The 16,116-nt window shown below is 42.3% G+C and overlaps 1 protein-coding gene across 2 annotated transcripts in view; it reads right to left on the reverse strand.

Moving 5' to 3' along the window:
• FBXO11 (F-box protein 11) overlaps positions 1 to 15,844 on the reverse strand; it is a 77,743-nt gene extending 61,899 nt beyond the window's left edge. For both annotated transcript variants that reach the window (XM_080341095.1, XM_080341094.1), the window contains exon 1: positions 15,354 to 15,844. In XM_080341095.1, coding sequence (XP_080197221.1) covers positions 15,354 to 15,462 — 109 coding nt within the window. In that variant the 5' untranslated portion in view covers positions 15,463 to 15,844. The remainder of the gene's footprint in view (positions 1 to 15,353) is intronic.
• Between the last annotated feature and the right edge of the window lie 272 nt (positions 15,845 to 16,116).

Here is a 16,116-nt window from a genome sequence, read left to right on the forward strand (position 1 = left end):
ACCAGGACTCCACAGCTTCTCCCCACTGCACTGAAACAGCCTCAGACAGAACACAATGGTTAAAAACATAAAGCTGCCTCTAACGTGTCTATTAGGAAGCATGGTGCCTGAGATCAAAATCGAGGCATGGACTTAAACATCTGAAAATACAGACAACATCAGCCAAAACCTTTATCAAAAATAATTACACTGCAAGTAATTTTAGAGTGCCGCTGACCTTCATTTTGCCAGTATAAATGAGTACAATAGTTTGTCAGTGCCCTTCCTGGTACTTAGAATTGTTAACTTTTTATTCCAAGTCATTATATTTTTTTAAGTCAAATGTATTTTTCAGATTGGAAAGTACAGAGAACTAAATATAATTTCCTGGAAATCTGAAGCAATTATTAAAGACAAATGCTTCCACTACATCTGAAAGCAAAAAAAAAAAGTTTCCCATGACAAATTTGCTTTCACCTAGCTAATAACATAATTTAGTAGCACAGTTCTACAGAAGTTTTTAATTCCAGACTGTTCTCTGAGCTACATGAAGCAATGAGATGCTTCAGACATGTCCTACTGCATGCTCATAAGACTCCAAAATTAACAGTCTGGGGGGCCTACCAATTACTTCTAAACATTGGAAAGGCACAACAGTGAGACAGGTTCTGACACCCAACCAGTGCAGCAGCACAAAGTGAATATGTTGCACATATTCCCTTTAACGGTCTCTGGTCTACTGTATGTGCTAGAAAAATAGGGAGAAGTGGACAGAGTACATGTATGACACTACTAATCATTGTTATAAAGGTCCTCTTAGAGCAGCTAGCAGGGGGGTTAAGGCAGAGCAGAATATCATCTGCACCAGACCAGATTAGGATTGACAACTAAGAATCTATTATTAAAGTTACGCTGTTTTCTATCCCCAACATGGTTGTACAGGATAAACAAGCAATAGCAGCTAGACTCCTGCAAGAGCCAATGTAAAATGCTACACTGGGCTCCCTAAGACTTACTGAAACCAGTAAACTATCAACATTCCTGGTCTTGGTGAGAAAAAAAAACAAAAACAATCCCCCCCACAAAACCATCAGCCAATGAAACAAACAGAGAGGTAATAACACCCCTTCTTCCGATAAAAATATTCAGGCATTTGAAACTAAAAGCCATATATTGTTTGACTGCCAACTGCAATGTTTTCTCCAACTACTTGTTTTCCCAACAATTACCTTTCATAAACCCACGTAGTCTTCCTCAGATAAAATTATGTTGGTGTTTTTTAATCTCTCTGCTCACAGCAATGTGTCTATAGGATCAATACCATTAAGAGTTCCCATGTCCTTACTCAGAAGCCTGTAAGACACCTGTAAGAAGCCTGTAAGTTTCTAAAGAACTAGTAAAGTCCAAGTGTTTGAATCTTCTACATGATCCTTTCTGTAGATTGACTCTCAATGCATTTCTTTCAGTGTTTGTGCTTTCACAATGTAACACTGCATTTTAGTAAAAGTGTATTATTTTCTTGTGCCATATGTACAGTTCAATGCACCCACATGCACACCGATGGCTTCACAACTGCCACATTCTTGTTATGTCTCAAAACCACAAGAAATACTCTATAAGGACACAGAATGCAAGTTATACAAATGTAATTTATTCTCACAGAAATGTCCACTGTTCCTCTTGGGATTTTTTAAGTTAATTACACAAACAATTAAGGCAAGCCCTTCTCTCTTCCTTACCCATAAAAAAGGGCTCTGACACGCAGTAGCAAATTAAAATTAAAAAAAAAAAAAAAAACAAACAAAAAACCCCACAAACAAACAAAACACCCAACAAAGCCTGCCAGCTGAAGCAAGCCTCAACCCTGCCAGCTGCCCCTTAGAACACAAGTTGTTGCCCCAATGACAGATGGTCACACAGCTCACATGGCAATTCAAGAGCAGCTCCAGTTTTCAGCCCAGCATAATTAAGCCAGACAACTGCAATTCCCATTTACCTTAATATGCTGCCCTGAAAGATTAAATCACCACCACAACCATATTTTGAGACATTCACTGATCCATGCCTTGAACAGAGATCAGCTGGGAGCACAGGACAAACGACAATTGAGAGCAACAACTCCCAGTTCAACCAGTTTTTTTCCTGGGAGAAGCTGAGCACTAGAGTAAATCCAGAAAGAAGACAGGTATTGTACTAAGAGAGACTGTATAGCTCAAAACTAGACTATACCACAGGAACCCAGAACCCAAGAGCATCATGTTCAAATCTGTGCTTTGCCACAGATGTAGTTCCACGTTAAAGTTAAACCAATTTAAGAGTACAATACTGCCAGAAAGGAGAATGCAGACCTTTTTCCATCATCTCCCTCACACTGTGGCCAGTGATCACACACGTGCACTGCCACCAAAACCAGAGGAAGGAAGAACTAAAGCACCACAGAGAAAATCCCTTTTGGTGGCCATCTGCAATTACACTGCTTAAACCAATGGTGAAACCATGCCTGCTGACTTCCGTGGTGACTTTGGGCAAATTACGTCATTTCTTCACACTTCCATTTCCCACAAGTGAAGTCAGAACAGTGGTACTTCACTACATGCCAAGTGTGCAATAAGGACAGCTACAGACATGACAAAGCCTGCAGGACACAAGAGTACCCCAAACATACCCAAATTAGTAAAACAATGGGGATCCTTTACCAGTACCTGAAATTACTCTAAGTCATCACTAGAATCACTGTAAAAAAGGGTGTGATAAGAGACATTTCCCCACATTTACTGCAACCCCAACACAAGACCTTCACGCAGAGGGGAAGGATTAAAGCTGAGTGCACCAATTATTATCTTTTATATTACTGAATGCTTCATCAGCTCTTTCCCAAGTAAGTTCTCAGCATATACAAAAAAAAAAAAAGGATTTCTGTGAAGAGATCAGTAAGCTGGGAACCTTCTGGACTAGAAATTGCCCTTTAGCCTCACTGCACCCCCTGCATTACATTTATAATATCAGAAAAACTGAAAGAGGAAACAACCACTTAATTACTCCTCTCATTTTAAAGAAAAAGAGTTAAATATGCACACATACATTTGAGTCTATTCTTAACAGAAAAAAAAGGCACTGAAAAAAGTTATTTCTTATTTAATTTAAACCCTAAGATCATTAAGTCTTTTACAGACTCTCGCTAACAGGCATTTTGTCTAGTTGGGGAGAAAGGTTAAGGTTAAGAGAAAGGCTAGGTTAAGAAAAAGGACTACTTGGGAATTTTGTCTTGACATATGTGAGAAGTATCTGATGGGGGGGAGGAAGAGGCACGCCTTGGGAGGAAATGTATCACTTATCTATATAAATACAAAAGGAGCAGTTTGGGTTTTTTTAACTGATCTACAAAACCAACACAAGAAGGATTTGTGGATACCAAGTTCTCAAGTCTTGCTATTCTGATCTGTCTCTCTTTGCCCCTTTCTCAAACCATGTTTTTATTTCACAAACTAGAGCAATTAAAATTCATTCTCTGTAGTATGTTTGGCCACTTCTGCAGTAATAAAGAAGTTGAGGGCAAGACTATATATCCCAGATATCTTACGTAAGAAAACTTAACCAGGCTCCCAGCAAATATAATGCATACTTACTATTTATATTACTGAAAAGTATAACCTTTCTGCCAACAGGACTCTACACACAAATGTTAACAAAAATCATAGTGAATGTTTTAACACACACTATATACACATAATTTTAGTGACTAGATCTGCATCAAAATATCACAAAGACACTAAAATACACCACTTCAGTTTGTCTTACTATTTAAAATCTGTTCATTAAACTTGCTCATTATGAAAGTGGTAATTATTTCCACCACTCAAGTGACAGAAGCAGTTGAAAATTTCTGCCTTGCCCAGCCATTACAGTGCTACTTCAACAGACTCTCTGTTTGCTAATAGTGGTAGTCCAGAGGAATGGTGGAGGTCCTGCCTTGCTGCCAAAGAAACATTGGGATGGCACCCAAAGCGTATTTAGTCTGAAAAAAAAATTTTAAAAAAAAAAAAAAATCATCACTGTGACCAGCTCACTAGGATTTCAGAATGCTCAGCATTTCAGCTACAGTTCTTGATTTCACAGAACTGTATAACATTTCTAAACCTTACACAAAACAAAAAAAAACAACACACACACACAGACTCCACAAGACTGGCAGTTCATATTCATGTTTGTGATCTCATTCTTTAAGAAAACTGAAATAAATGGAAAAAAAAAAAAGTCTGTTGGGATTTACCCAAGAACATGATAATGAATCCATTCTGACAGCATCAGTGGATGGCTGGTAATGCTCGGTAGGCCTTTCAAATAGAGAAGTGAAAAATAAATATTTTTCCATATACTACCTATAACTTGCACTGTATTAATCACTATAAGAGCAATCCACAGCAGAGCGCGCACCCAAGTCTTTAGTTTCTTAAAAGAGTTATCCAGAAAAACACGGGCTGAAAAATTCAAAAGGTGAATGTGAAAACTGATGTGAAACTGGACTACCACAAAACAGCCATATAGAAAATTTCAAATAAAATCTTGTTGAAAATTTATTTTTCCATTCTTCTTTTTTCCACATTATTCACATTTGTACAAATAATCTAACACTTCCTTTAAACTCACTTTTTATTTTCAGCCCAATTATGGAAGCTATAGCTAATAGCTACACCGGAGCAAGAAGCCCCTAAAATATAAAGCACTTATTCAAACATCAGCATGACCAATATATTTTCCTTTAAAATTATATATTAAGGTTATTTTGTCTATAACAAAAAAAAAGGTGAAATTATTTTCTAATACCAGAGAAGAAAAAGAATAGGTTTAGACAAGACAGAGCTGTCAGAAAACACTATTTCCTATTAACACTTCTAATGTTAACAAGCTCAGATGTTCAAATGTTACTTAGACAAAATGGGAAATCCAGCATCACATCGACCTGTACAATGACAACTTTATCTTCAGAACAGAGCTTCATTAGACACTCCCTAAACCTCCTCAGGTATGCTTCTTTCAGTTCCTTAAACCTTTTAAAGGTAAAATTTAACAATGGCAAGCATGCATACTGATACTGTCAAGTGTATCAACAGATTATTGATCACAAACTGCTGATTGATGTGCGCCTGCTCCTAAGAAATTTGGAAAGATATGAACGGGTCTAAACTCATTATCAAAGGCCACCTGAAGTCATTCTGCTATTATCCATTTTCACACCCATTCTTCTTCTAATCATCCAGACAGCAACAGCAGCCCAAATCGTTTATCTCCTGCTTCCCCACTGATGTGCTTAGTTAGCCAAATGACTGCACATCTTGTGTTGAAGGAGGTTCTCTCAACAAACAATCTGAAGCGCATGCCTTAAAGGCTCAATTACTATATGGCTTTATATAGAGTTAAAAATGGAGCCAGAGAGGATGCTCCAAATGGATTGGAATAAAATGGTTCCTCTGTGATGAAAAACCCACTGCCCATTTTCATATACTTCAACGATGCTAGACCTTCAGTCTTGCAACACCCAAAGTCATAAAGGATGGAGCTCGGCTATCTCCTATCCCTACCCATGATCTTGACTTGGGTAGTTGCAGTCAACACAGATCAAAATGGAGCAAGTGAAATTCTAGACTAAACTCCCGTTTACTTTGAATAACTGGTCTTCAAATTATTATTGAAGAAGGTGAAGGGGCAAAACCTTTCTGCCAAAAGAAGATGGTCACAGATCTTAACATTTTTAGAGAAAGGTGAAGTGTTGCCAAAGACTAATATAACAACCATCTAAACAAAGTTGCTGTCATTCCTCCTTAAAGACAGCAACAACTTAAGGAAATAACAAACATTAATTTGAACAGCTACTATACACAATTTAAACTGATGACCCAACAGCATTTGGGTCATCTTTCTGGTCTCCTGCTTTCCCAATAGCCAGGAAAGGCTTACTTAGCCAAAAAATATTCATATTGTCCTCAGCTCTTAGAAAAAAATGATTCAAATTGGAAGTTTTCCTTAGCTTCCAAAGGATAAAGTTTTTTCTGAAGGTATGTTGACAAACTTCACAACTATTGTTTCTCAAAGGACTACAGCAAGTCTGCAGCAAGGCCTATGTCTTAAGAAGACTGAATTCCAAGTTAAAAAGTCACACTTTTTCACTCCCTTTCCCAAGTATAATAAGTTGGGAACTGTAAATCTTACCCAGTATCTCCTAGAAAGCTCTCATTGGCCAAATAAGAATGAAAAATACGGAGGAAGCTTTATTTATTTGTCATATACACACAGGATCAGTAGTGCAGTAATTAAGTAACCAGACTCATCTGTGGGAGATGAGGAAATGAGGTAGATTCGAGGGGCAGTTCTGAGTTTCTCTTTGGGAGTCTTAGAAATTCAGTAAGGCAGCAAGACAGGGTGGCAATATCTGACTACTGAAAAGTATTTTTCCAGATGTATTTAAGCAGTATTTTAGACTTTTAATAATTACTGATGAACCAGACTGGATAGCTACGTATTTACTGTCGCAAAAAATCAAATTTCAAACAAGAACTAAGCACTAAAAAGAAAAAAAATCAATTGTTTTACCTTTCGTGTCATTTCAGATCAAATTCAAGTGCCATTTGTGGTCAATGGGAATCTGTCAGGTACCCAGGATTTCAGTGGGCTTTGAATCACATAACATTCAAAAGCATTACTGCAGTTAGAATGATTTCAATCACCAAGCATCTTCTGAAAGAACTCAAAGTAAAGCCTACTTCTTTAAAAACAAGAAAGAAGTATACCAATACACTGTGAAACAAACTATTTATTTGTGATATTTTAAAATGCAGGAGTAAAGCTTTTGTAAATTTTACTGAAGAAAAATACACCTGGTAATTATAACATCTGACTGATTCTTCATGGTAGCATCTTTGTAGTATTCACTCCTTCAACAAGGCAGGGTCTCAAAACAGCAACAATACAGGAAACACTGACAAAGTCCTCATGTTACTGTTGTATAGATACACCCAAACTAGCTTGGGGACAGAAACTGCCTTATTGTTTTAGCCAAGGCACTCCAGCAGGTCTAACAATCCACATGGAGAAGGGAGTGCCTTGAAAGAGCATAATGAAAGAGGGTCAAGCTAACTCAAATTACCTTCCATTTGCCACAGACTAAGAGCATACACATGAACAATTACTGTGAATCAGATACCACAGATCAGCTGACATATGGTAACCTGTCATCCTACAATAACCTATCCAAATACAAAGATAGCTTGAAATTTAGACGGGCTGTAGAGATACAACTCACCCCTATTCAGAACGCAAGAGGGTAAACTCTCCAGCCTTTGCCTCTAGATGTCTAAGCTGAAAACAAGCAACAAAAGAGAACCCACAAATCAGAGCCCTTAAGGCAAACAGGCTGTTTCCAAACACTACAAACTGGGATTACCAAAAGGAAATAGTTACTGTAACATGACCTATTCATGCTAACCAGTCCTTTGGTATAAAAGCATGCACACAGCATGACGACCATGAGACTGCAAATTCAGCTCTTCTGCTGGTCTGGACAATGGTTATTTAAAACAAGTGTAATAATTTCAAGTAGTCGGTAATTTTGCCTCGCGATGGCAATTCACAGCAGGACAAAACCCAAGCTTTTGCTTCCCAATCTCATTCCCAGGAACATTTGTTTCTTTATGCTGTGCTCAGGAGCTAGGAACTGAACAGTTCTTTGGAACATAATAGGACTATCCCCGCAGTGGCCTACAGCTAGAACAACCCACATGTACTCTTACTGTTCACCCCCAGTATTTTCTCAGCCCAATGGCAATGTCTGAGAAGAGGTTTAGTTGATTTTAAAAATCAGTTTTCACTAATAAAACCATCAAACAAACAACCCTAAACCAAACACCTACCAAGGTCAATGAAGCCAAGCAGAACAGAAAAATCTGAGGAAAAACTATATACTTCTCAACACTAGACTGGCACTCACATGACAGAGCTATACAGCTGAATCAGTTTTTTGGAACACAGAACCAGTTGCTCAAGAAGATAAACACTACTATTATTTTGATGTCAGAATTCTAGTAATATTCGTATGTATTGGAACAATATTTCTATACACTTTTGCTGAATAAACTAAGTAGAGTCAAGAAAATAAAGCCACTTATCAGAAACAAACCTAGGAGCCTCGGCAACATTCCTAGGCAGAAAAACACTATGCAGTAAGTTTGAGCTCCCAGAACAAAGCTCTGCCTGAACTCTCACATTTATGAGATCAGGAGGGACCTGACAAACCTGGAAATGAAGTGGAAACTGCAGGTTTCTGTTACAACGAACAGTAGGTTTCATTGTACGTATCATAGCACGTATCGCAGAACAGAACCATGGCAGCATTTCGACAGCTCCTCTCAAATGGACAGGACCAACACCAGCCGCTGCAAGGCTCCAGTCTCACATGACAGACAGCTCAACTAACCTGACCTTGGCTGCAAGGATGATGGGCAGCTCCCCTTCCTTCCTACCACTCCCAACTGCAGACCTAACAACCACTTTTCTTACACACCCACCAAACTCTGCAGTTAGTTCAAAGAGCTACAGCAGCAGATAACTATTCAGGGTGTTTTGGAGGCTTAGTTTCCGTGGTGATCTGGTTCAGGGAGCTACAAATGCCAATGAAACGCAGGGGATAAGAACCCAAGGCTAAACCCAGGAATAATGGAATGACCCCTTTCTCTAGCAACCAGGCTTTAAAATTAGTTATCATGTCAAAATTCAACTAAAGGAAGTATCTCAGAGCAGAGCATAACAGTCCCTAAAAGCCTACTGAAAGGACTATATTTTAGAAATGTTTACTTATTGTTTGTGTGCTCCTGTCTTCTAGGTATGGATGAACAACATTTTAAGAATGGGTACAGTACAACCAGCAAAACTTAGTTATTGAGAAGAACCATAATAACCGCCACTCAAGTTATCTTTGAAGAGGTATTCCAGATTCAGAGATTTTAATCACCTCAAAAAAAGTTCACTAAACTTTCTAATACGAAGCACAATTTCAGTGATAGGAGATTCCGCTAAGGTGTTGTTCTTTACTTTAGAATCTACATCTAGATCTTGTTGCCCTTTAAAAAAAAAAAAAAAAAAAAGTATTTTAAATCCTTGTGAAAGTAGCAACATAAAATAAAAGCAGAATTTTGATAGATGTTCTGTGATTTCACTGTATTTTTTAGTTCGCTTTCTCCTCGTCTTCATCAATAAGTGAAGGGCTCAGACTAAAATCCTAGGCTGTATTCAGATATTACAGTTTAGTACCACAAACAGTAACAAAAATCACCAAGTACACTTCCCCTTGCATTCAAGGGCTGAACAGAGAAACACCACATAAGCAAGAAACAAACAGAAGTAATTAACAACCAGAAAACATGAGAGGATTAGGTAACGACAAAGTCAACTGAACAAACCTTTCATTTTCTCTCTTTCTCTTAGCTCAGCCGTGTTTTCCTCTCTTCTTCCCTTCTATTGTCCACACATTGCACAGTTCTGATTTACTTTTTCTACACCTCTCTTATAATATGTTAGGCTAAATACATCTAACCAGCACAATTTAGAAATTCTTAGAGGCACAGAACACCTCCTCTTCCCGGCAGACAAACAGTTCACAGCTAAGAGCTGTAAGAGGAAGTTCAAGGGCTGCCACAGGTGAACCACGTTACAACACACCTGGTGCATACTCACTCCCTTCACAGAAGCAACTCAGAGTAGACGATGGGCCCAATGAGTTGTCCTTGATTCAGTGGCCTCCCCAATGACACTGCTGTGCATGTCCAGAGTTAAGTGTCCTTACTGGGCCAAATAAACACAGAGGCATAGCAGGCACCCTGCATGTGCACTGCAAATCCAGCCCTTGCCAGGCACGCCAGATTTACTGCGCTGGTGAGGATCGGCCGATGGAAAGCAAGCTGCGAGCCTGATGTTCCCAGGCAGCTGCTGTGCTGACAAAGCATTCACAGTGCTCCAATTCTGTACATATATCATTAAATCCTCCATATCCAGTGTACAAAATGTTTATTACACTTAATGCCCTGCACACCTGCAGTAAATGCCTGACACACATTGGACGGCTTTGGCCTAGTTCATGACTGTGATGCTCATGGGAGGCACTAGAGCCAGAAGGGGACACAACATAAACTTTCCCCAAAGCAGAAAGATAGCAAACAGACCAATGTAGGAGACTTCATTACCTCTTTACTCAAACCATTGGGCTGTGTTACAAGTTCTTAAAACATAGAAACTAAATTTTTTTAAAAAAAAAAAAGGTATTTCTGGAAAACTATAACAGATGTTAATAGCCTTATAAATGATCAAACTTACGGGCAATGAACATTACTGTGTATACCAAGAACAAATACACTTGATTTTGATCTCTCCAAATCAGATAGAAAGCTTTAGCATAAATTTAAGCACTTGTCCTACATGAAGGACAACAAGACATACCCAGACACTCCTTTGTACTCTATGATACAGTATCAGGCTTTGGAAAACACAAGTTGGAAGTACCAAATTTATAGATTCTAAACTTTTACCTGTAAGATATGCTTTGTAAACTATTCATTGCAGAAACAAGGATTACATATCCAGATGTAAATATATCTTTTCCCAGCCTAGGACTCTCTTTTAAGGAATATGGAAAAGCCTGAATTAAGACTTCTTCCACCTGGAGCAACTGATGCCTGCCTTCTTGACTTCTTGCCATAAGGGATGATCCTACAAAAACTGAAACCAATTTAGGTATTCTGATGCAAGTCTGGGCATTTGCTTCAGAATAAGAGTCATTTAATTCAGTTACTGCTATGACCCAGCACACACCAATATAAGGCCTTTGGTGCACATATTAAAAAAAAAATAATAATCACACACATGCACTTGAAATACAGCCAAATAAAGACTCCTTAGCTTTCCTGAGATACTTATCTCAACATTAGAGAATTCAGGCTTTGCGAGCAAGAAATCAACTGGAGCTTAGTTTCTACATGTCTGTGTCCTACACAGCCTAACCTACTCTTTTCCCCAGTACTTCAAGTCCTCATGTCCCCTATACAAACAAATGACTAATTCAATTACCTTGTGTGCTGACAGGCCAGCTGGTTGCTGCTTCTTGGCATGGCTAGAGAGGGTAAGTTATAAATGTCTTTCCCTCATTGTCTTCTTCCTCTGCCCAGCCAACAATTTCCACAAAACTTAAGAACTTCACACCCCTTTGTCAAATCTCTTTGAAATGAGCTAACAAGTTCAGAAGTTTCCAAGTGACAGACAGACTGTATGTGTGCGTATGTCTTGTTTTCTTTGGAAAATAAATGGGGGGGCAAGGGGTGAGCAAATTTGCAAGGTAGGTTTACAGGTTATATTTATTAAATATGTCTCATCTCCAAAAGTATTGACCCAGCTTAACCCAGTCTACACCAGAGCTGCCAGAGTCCCACCACACCCACAAGCATTCAGTGTTATCCCTTCCCTTCTACTGGTGCTTGTGGCAAAAATCAACCTAGGAGAAAAAAAAAAAGCAGCTAGTGTTTGGCGCAGGCAGCTCCGGAGCCAGCTCACTGCCTTGTCACATGGACACTGCTACCACGCAAAAGGAACGCGCAGGTTTGTGACAGACGCAGCTGCCATGGTGCTACACATTTGGTACTTAACAGCAGACAGGATCCTACCCTAAAACCACTTAATACTGGACCATAAAGCCCAGAACCTCACTAGTACCATACCCAGCAATGTGCTGATGTTATAAAGAAACACATATGCACTAATGTAGCTATTATTTTGAGAACAGAAAGAAGAAAAAACAAATCAGGTGTGACAGCTCTGAGGTCAACAATTTTAGCTACATTTTGGACATTTTTTTTTTCAATAAGTGTTTAATCATGTCTTCTTAAAACCGTAGCCAAATCTATACCCTCAAGAAAAAAAAAAAAAAAGGTACTATAAGCAAACACAGGAATATTCAAACACAGACATCATCCAGTCCAGACTTCCTTTTGGGTAGACCATTGTCCTAAAGAAAATGAAAGGACCCATCTATTCTGTATCCTTCATGCAGAATTCCAAAACCACAGAATAAACCACTGGCAATCCCACTGGTGAAAGGGGATGGATCAGGAGGGAGAAGGTAAAACAGAAGGAGCATAGTACAGCCAGAGTGGCTAATTTAGATGGAGGGAGGTGTGAACAGCAGAACATAAGGCAAAACATCTTGGGAAGTATATCCTGATATCTTATTTTGGCTGTACAACACAGTGAGTTTGGGGAAGAAAAATTTTATCTGCAATCATTTATGATTTCCCACACTAATCAGAGTATAAGTACATAAGCATTGTTTATCAATGTATAATATAGGTAGCATAATCATCCACTCATTAGATCTATTCGTATTACATATATAAAATATATTAAAGCAAGAATTGCTTCACAGTATAAAACACAGCTCTGTGTGATTTTAAAACCCTTACAAGGAACCTTTGATGGAAGATTCTTATAAAATCAGTTTTTCCTAGTGATCTATTTTAATAACAGGAGTCAAAACTTAATTTTTACCCAGTGGTGAAAATGTAACAGCTGTTATACAGCTGCAAACACTGTCTACTTACACAGCATTAAATAATAAATAAAGCTCAAGACCTCGTACACGTTTTACTAAGCAATCTACTTTAATGATATGAAAGAATAAGTTCTGAAGATTAACTGTGCTACACTATCAACACTGCTCCATGATATTTGTACTTATAAGTACTGTGCTGTAATATGAAGAAGGAAAGAAATTAATAATAGCAAAGAATAATTTTAATTTAATCACAGCTGTACTCATGTTATCCAATAACAATTTTAAAAAACAAATTTAATCTAAGTTTAATAGAAACCCTTTCATAATAACTTACACGGCTTCTCTTGTAAAGCCTTTTTTAAGATGACCTACATTGCTTGGGAATAAAGGTGAAAAAAGTCCCCACTGACTCGTATGGCATAGTCTAACCCTAGTATATTAGCTTATAATTTCATAGTGTTATTCATCATCCTTTAGAGTAACAGCTCTGCACAAAGTGATCAATGTCACAAGTAAAACTGGCATTAGCTTCCCAAAATAGTGGATCAGACCTTGCAAGTTCCGAGCCAGGAATAGGAACTGCACCAGAGATACTCCAAATGTAGATACAACACTAATAACAAAATACCCTAATGCTGTTGATACATTTTTGGGCCGAGCACAACTGACCTTCAAAAATGCAAGAAAAAAAGCTAGCAGTGATCTATATGGAGCAGTAATTTCAGCAAACTGTGGAATTTGATTTTGTTACAATTTTATCACCACTGACTGGTAAACAGCAATGAACAATCTAAAAAAAATAAAATGTAGGTAAATGTAGAGTTCCACATAAAGTCAGAGTAATACAAATAAATCACAGCCTCATATTTTAACAGGAAAACTTTCTGCCTGTGTCTTTAGCAAATTAATAACATATGAACAATTTGAGACAAGCAGTCCAATGTAAAACTGAATAATCACAGCATTTAATCCATAAGCGCACCTTTCCAGATGCCTTTTAGTAGTTATATTTTCATCTGTTTAAAAAAAAAAGTAAACCGTGAGGTTGAAAAAAAAAATCCATATTCTGCATATGAAACATGATGAAAATCCTCAGTGCATGTAACTGAGATGAGGAAGTTATTTCCTTGGTTTTTGTTGTTTGTTTGTTTTTTGTTTTGTTTTTAAATATCGGTATACCAGAGAAGTCATTTTAATTATATAATTACTGAAGATTTTGGAAGGTTTACACAAGACCCATAATTGGGCATAAGACATCACATCCTCTAGTTATATACACAGCAATCTGGTCTGGGTAACATTCTTTGCTCTGACCAATGTGTGCGGGGGGGGGGGGGAAGGAAGGGGAGGGAGAGAGGAGGACTGAAGAATTAAAAATACTTCCTCAGACTAAATTTTCTTTACTTGGTTTGCTTAAAAAGCTTTGATTGCATAAAACGCACTAAAATATTTATCATTATGCATCTCCGTAGTTAAAATACCCCATTCTCGAGGTGATATCCTAGGTACTCAAACAAAAGACATTCAGATGACAATGAAGGCTTTTTTTTTATTTTAAGAAGACATTTGTACATCTAAAACTGCACCACAGATCAGTCTCCTTTATCATGCCAGAGTTGTGACAGCCAACGCATAAAAAATTAAAATCCAATCCACCAGATAAGACATGCAAAATGTCTCCTCCAATCCCACCCCCATCTCGCCCTCAAAAAAAAGAAAAGCCAGCCCTGCACATACGGAGCACACGCACACTCGCACCCCGAGAGCCACCATCGGGGCGACAGTGCCAGGGCTGGGGGACCGCCACCCCCTCTCCCCCCCGGACCCCAGCACCAGCGACCCCGCTCCGGGCTCCAAGAGGGGAGGAATAATCCCACCTCGCCGCTTCGCCAGCCCCTCAGACAATGGTGCTTTCCCCCATTAGCTCCGAATTGTCAACATTTTTGCGCTAGGCCCCGGCCCCGGCGGCGCGGGCGGCCCCGCCGGGCAGGGCTGAGGCGCGGGGGGCCGGAGCCCCCGTTCCAGTGCGGCCGGCTCGGGGCCGCCGGGTGCCGCGGCGGGGGGGGGGGGGGGGGGGGGGGCGCGGGGAGAAAAGGAGGCGGTGTGGCTGAGGTAAATAAATGGCCGATCAGCCACGGCCCGCGCCCCCCCGCCGGGCGCTGTAACCGAAGCCCGGGAGCCGAACTGCGCAGCAAACATTGCGCGGCGGGGGCTCGGCGAGACCCGGGCCGCCGCCCCCGGACACCATTTCGCCCACGGTAGCGGGGAAGGCGTCGGCGCAAGTTGCCCAGCACCGGCGCCCCCCCGCCCCGCAGCCCCCCGGGCGGCGCTCCCCCCGCACCCCGCGGCTCTCCCGCGTCACCTCTCCCGCGTCACCTCTCCCCTCCGCCGGCCCGGGGGCCCAGCCCGCAGCTCCCCCCGGGGAGGCACCGGCTTCCCCGGGCGAAGGCGGCTCGCCTCCCCGCAGCCCCCGGGGACGGGGCGAAAGGCTGGGGGGGCCACTGGACCCGCTCCGTTCCGAGGGGCTGGCGGCGATCGGCTCCCCCCTCCCCAGCGGGCGTGGGAGCGCGGCCGGGGAAGGGGCCGAGCCCCCGCCTCCCTCCTGTTCGGCGGCAGGGCAGCAGCCCCGAGCCGGGGCAGAGCCCAAGCCAAACAAAGCGCGGCCTGAGCGGGAGCCAAGGGTGAAGCAGCCTGGGCTTTTCCTGCCGGTACCCAGCCGGGCGCGGCGAGGCCCAGCGCCGCCGAGCCCCGCGCAGGCCCCCGATCGGCGCGGCGGCGCTCGGCTTACCCCGATCCCCGGCGGCGGCGGCGGCGTTGTTCCTCTCCTGCTGCTGCTGCACCGGGCGCGGCCTGGACACTCGCCTGGGTCTCCTGTTGGCGGCTCGGACCGAGTTCATTTGCCGACTCGTGTGGGTGGCGGGAGGGGAGGGGGGGAATCCTCCGGCAACCGATGCCTCGTCGGGGAGGAGGGAGAAAGAGGGAGCCCCGGGGCGGCCGCCTCGCAGCAGCGGGCAGCAGGGAAGGAGGGAGGGTCTCCGGGCGCGGGTCCCGCCGCCGCTGCTGCCGGCTCGCTCGAGAGGCAGAGGAGCCGCCAGCCGCTGCCTCTCCCGAGCGCTGGCTGTGGGGGACGATCGCGCCGCGGGCCCCCTCCCCGACCCCCCCGAAAATCCCTCTCTTAAAGGAGCCCCGCGGTCCTGCTCGTCTCAAGCCCGTCGCTGCTCCGTGGCAGGAGGAGCCATTGACACTGCCAGAGACACACACTCACGGGGAGGCAGCTGCTGGAGGCCGTGCTCCGCCAATCGCCGCCTCCCACACAGGCGGCTGGCGGCCGCGCGGCCAATCCCCGCGCCTCTTGTATGGGGCGCGGGGTGGGGAGGGGCGGGCGAGCGGCTCGGCGCGGGGTGGGGTGGCGGAGCGGGATATAAGGTCCGGGGAGGCGGGTGGCGGCGGCTGCGTGGGGCGGTGCGAGCGGCCATGGCGGGGTTGGTGCTCTGGCTCGGTGGGCGCCGTTGCAGCGTGAGGAGACGGCGCGGGAGCCGGACTTGAGGCGG

The sequence above is a fragment of the Nesoenas mayeri genome (genome assembly GCF_963082525.1).
Source record: "Nesoenas mayeri genome assembly, chromosome: 3".
In the NCBI taxonomy this organism is placed as follows: domain Eukaryota; kingdom Metazoa; phylum Chordata; class Aves; order Columbiformes; family Columbidae; genus Nesoenas; species Nesoenas mayeri.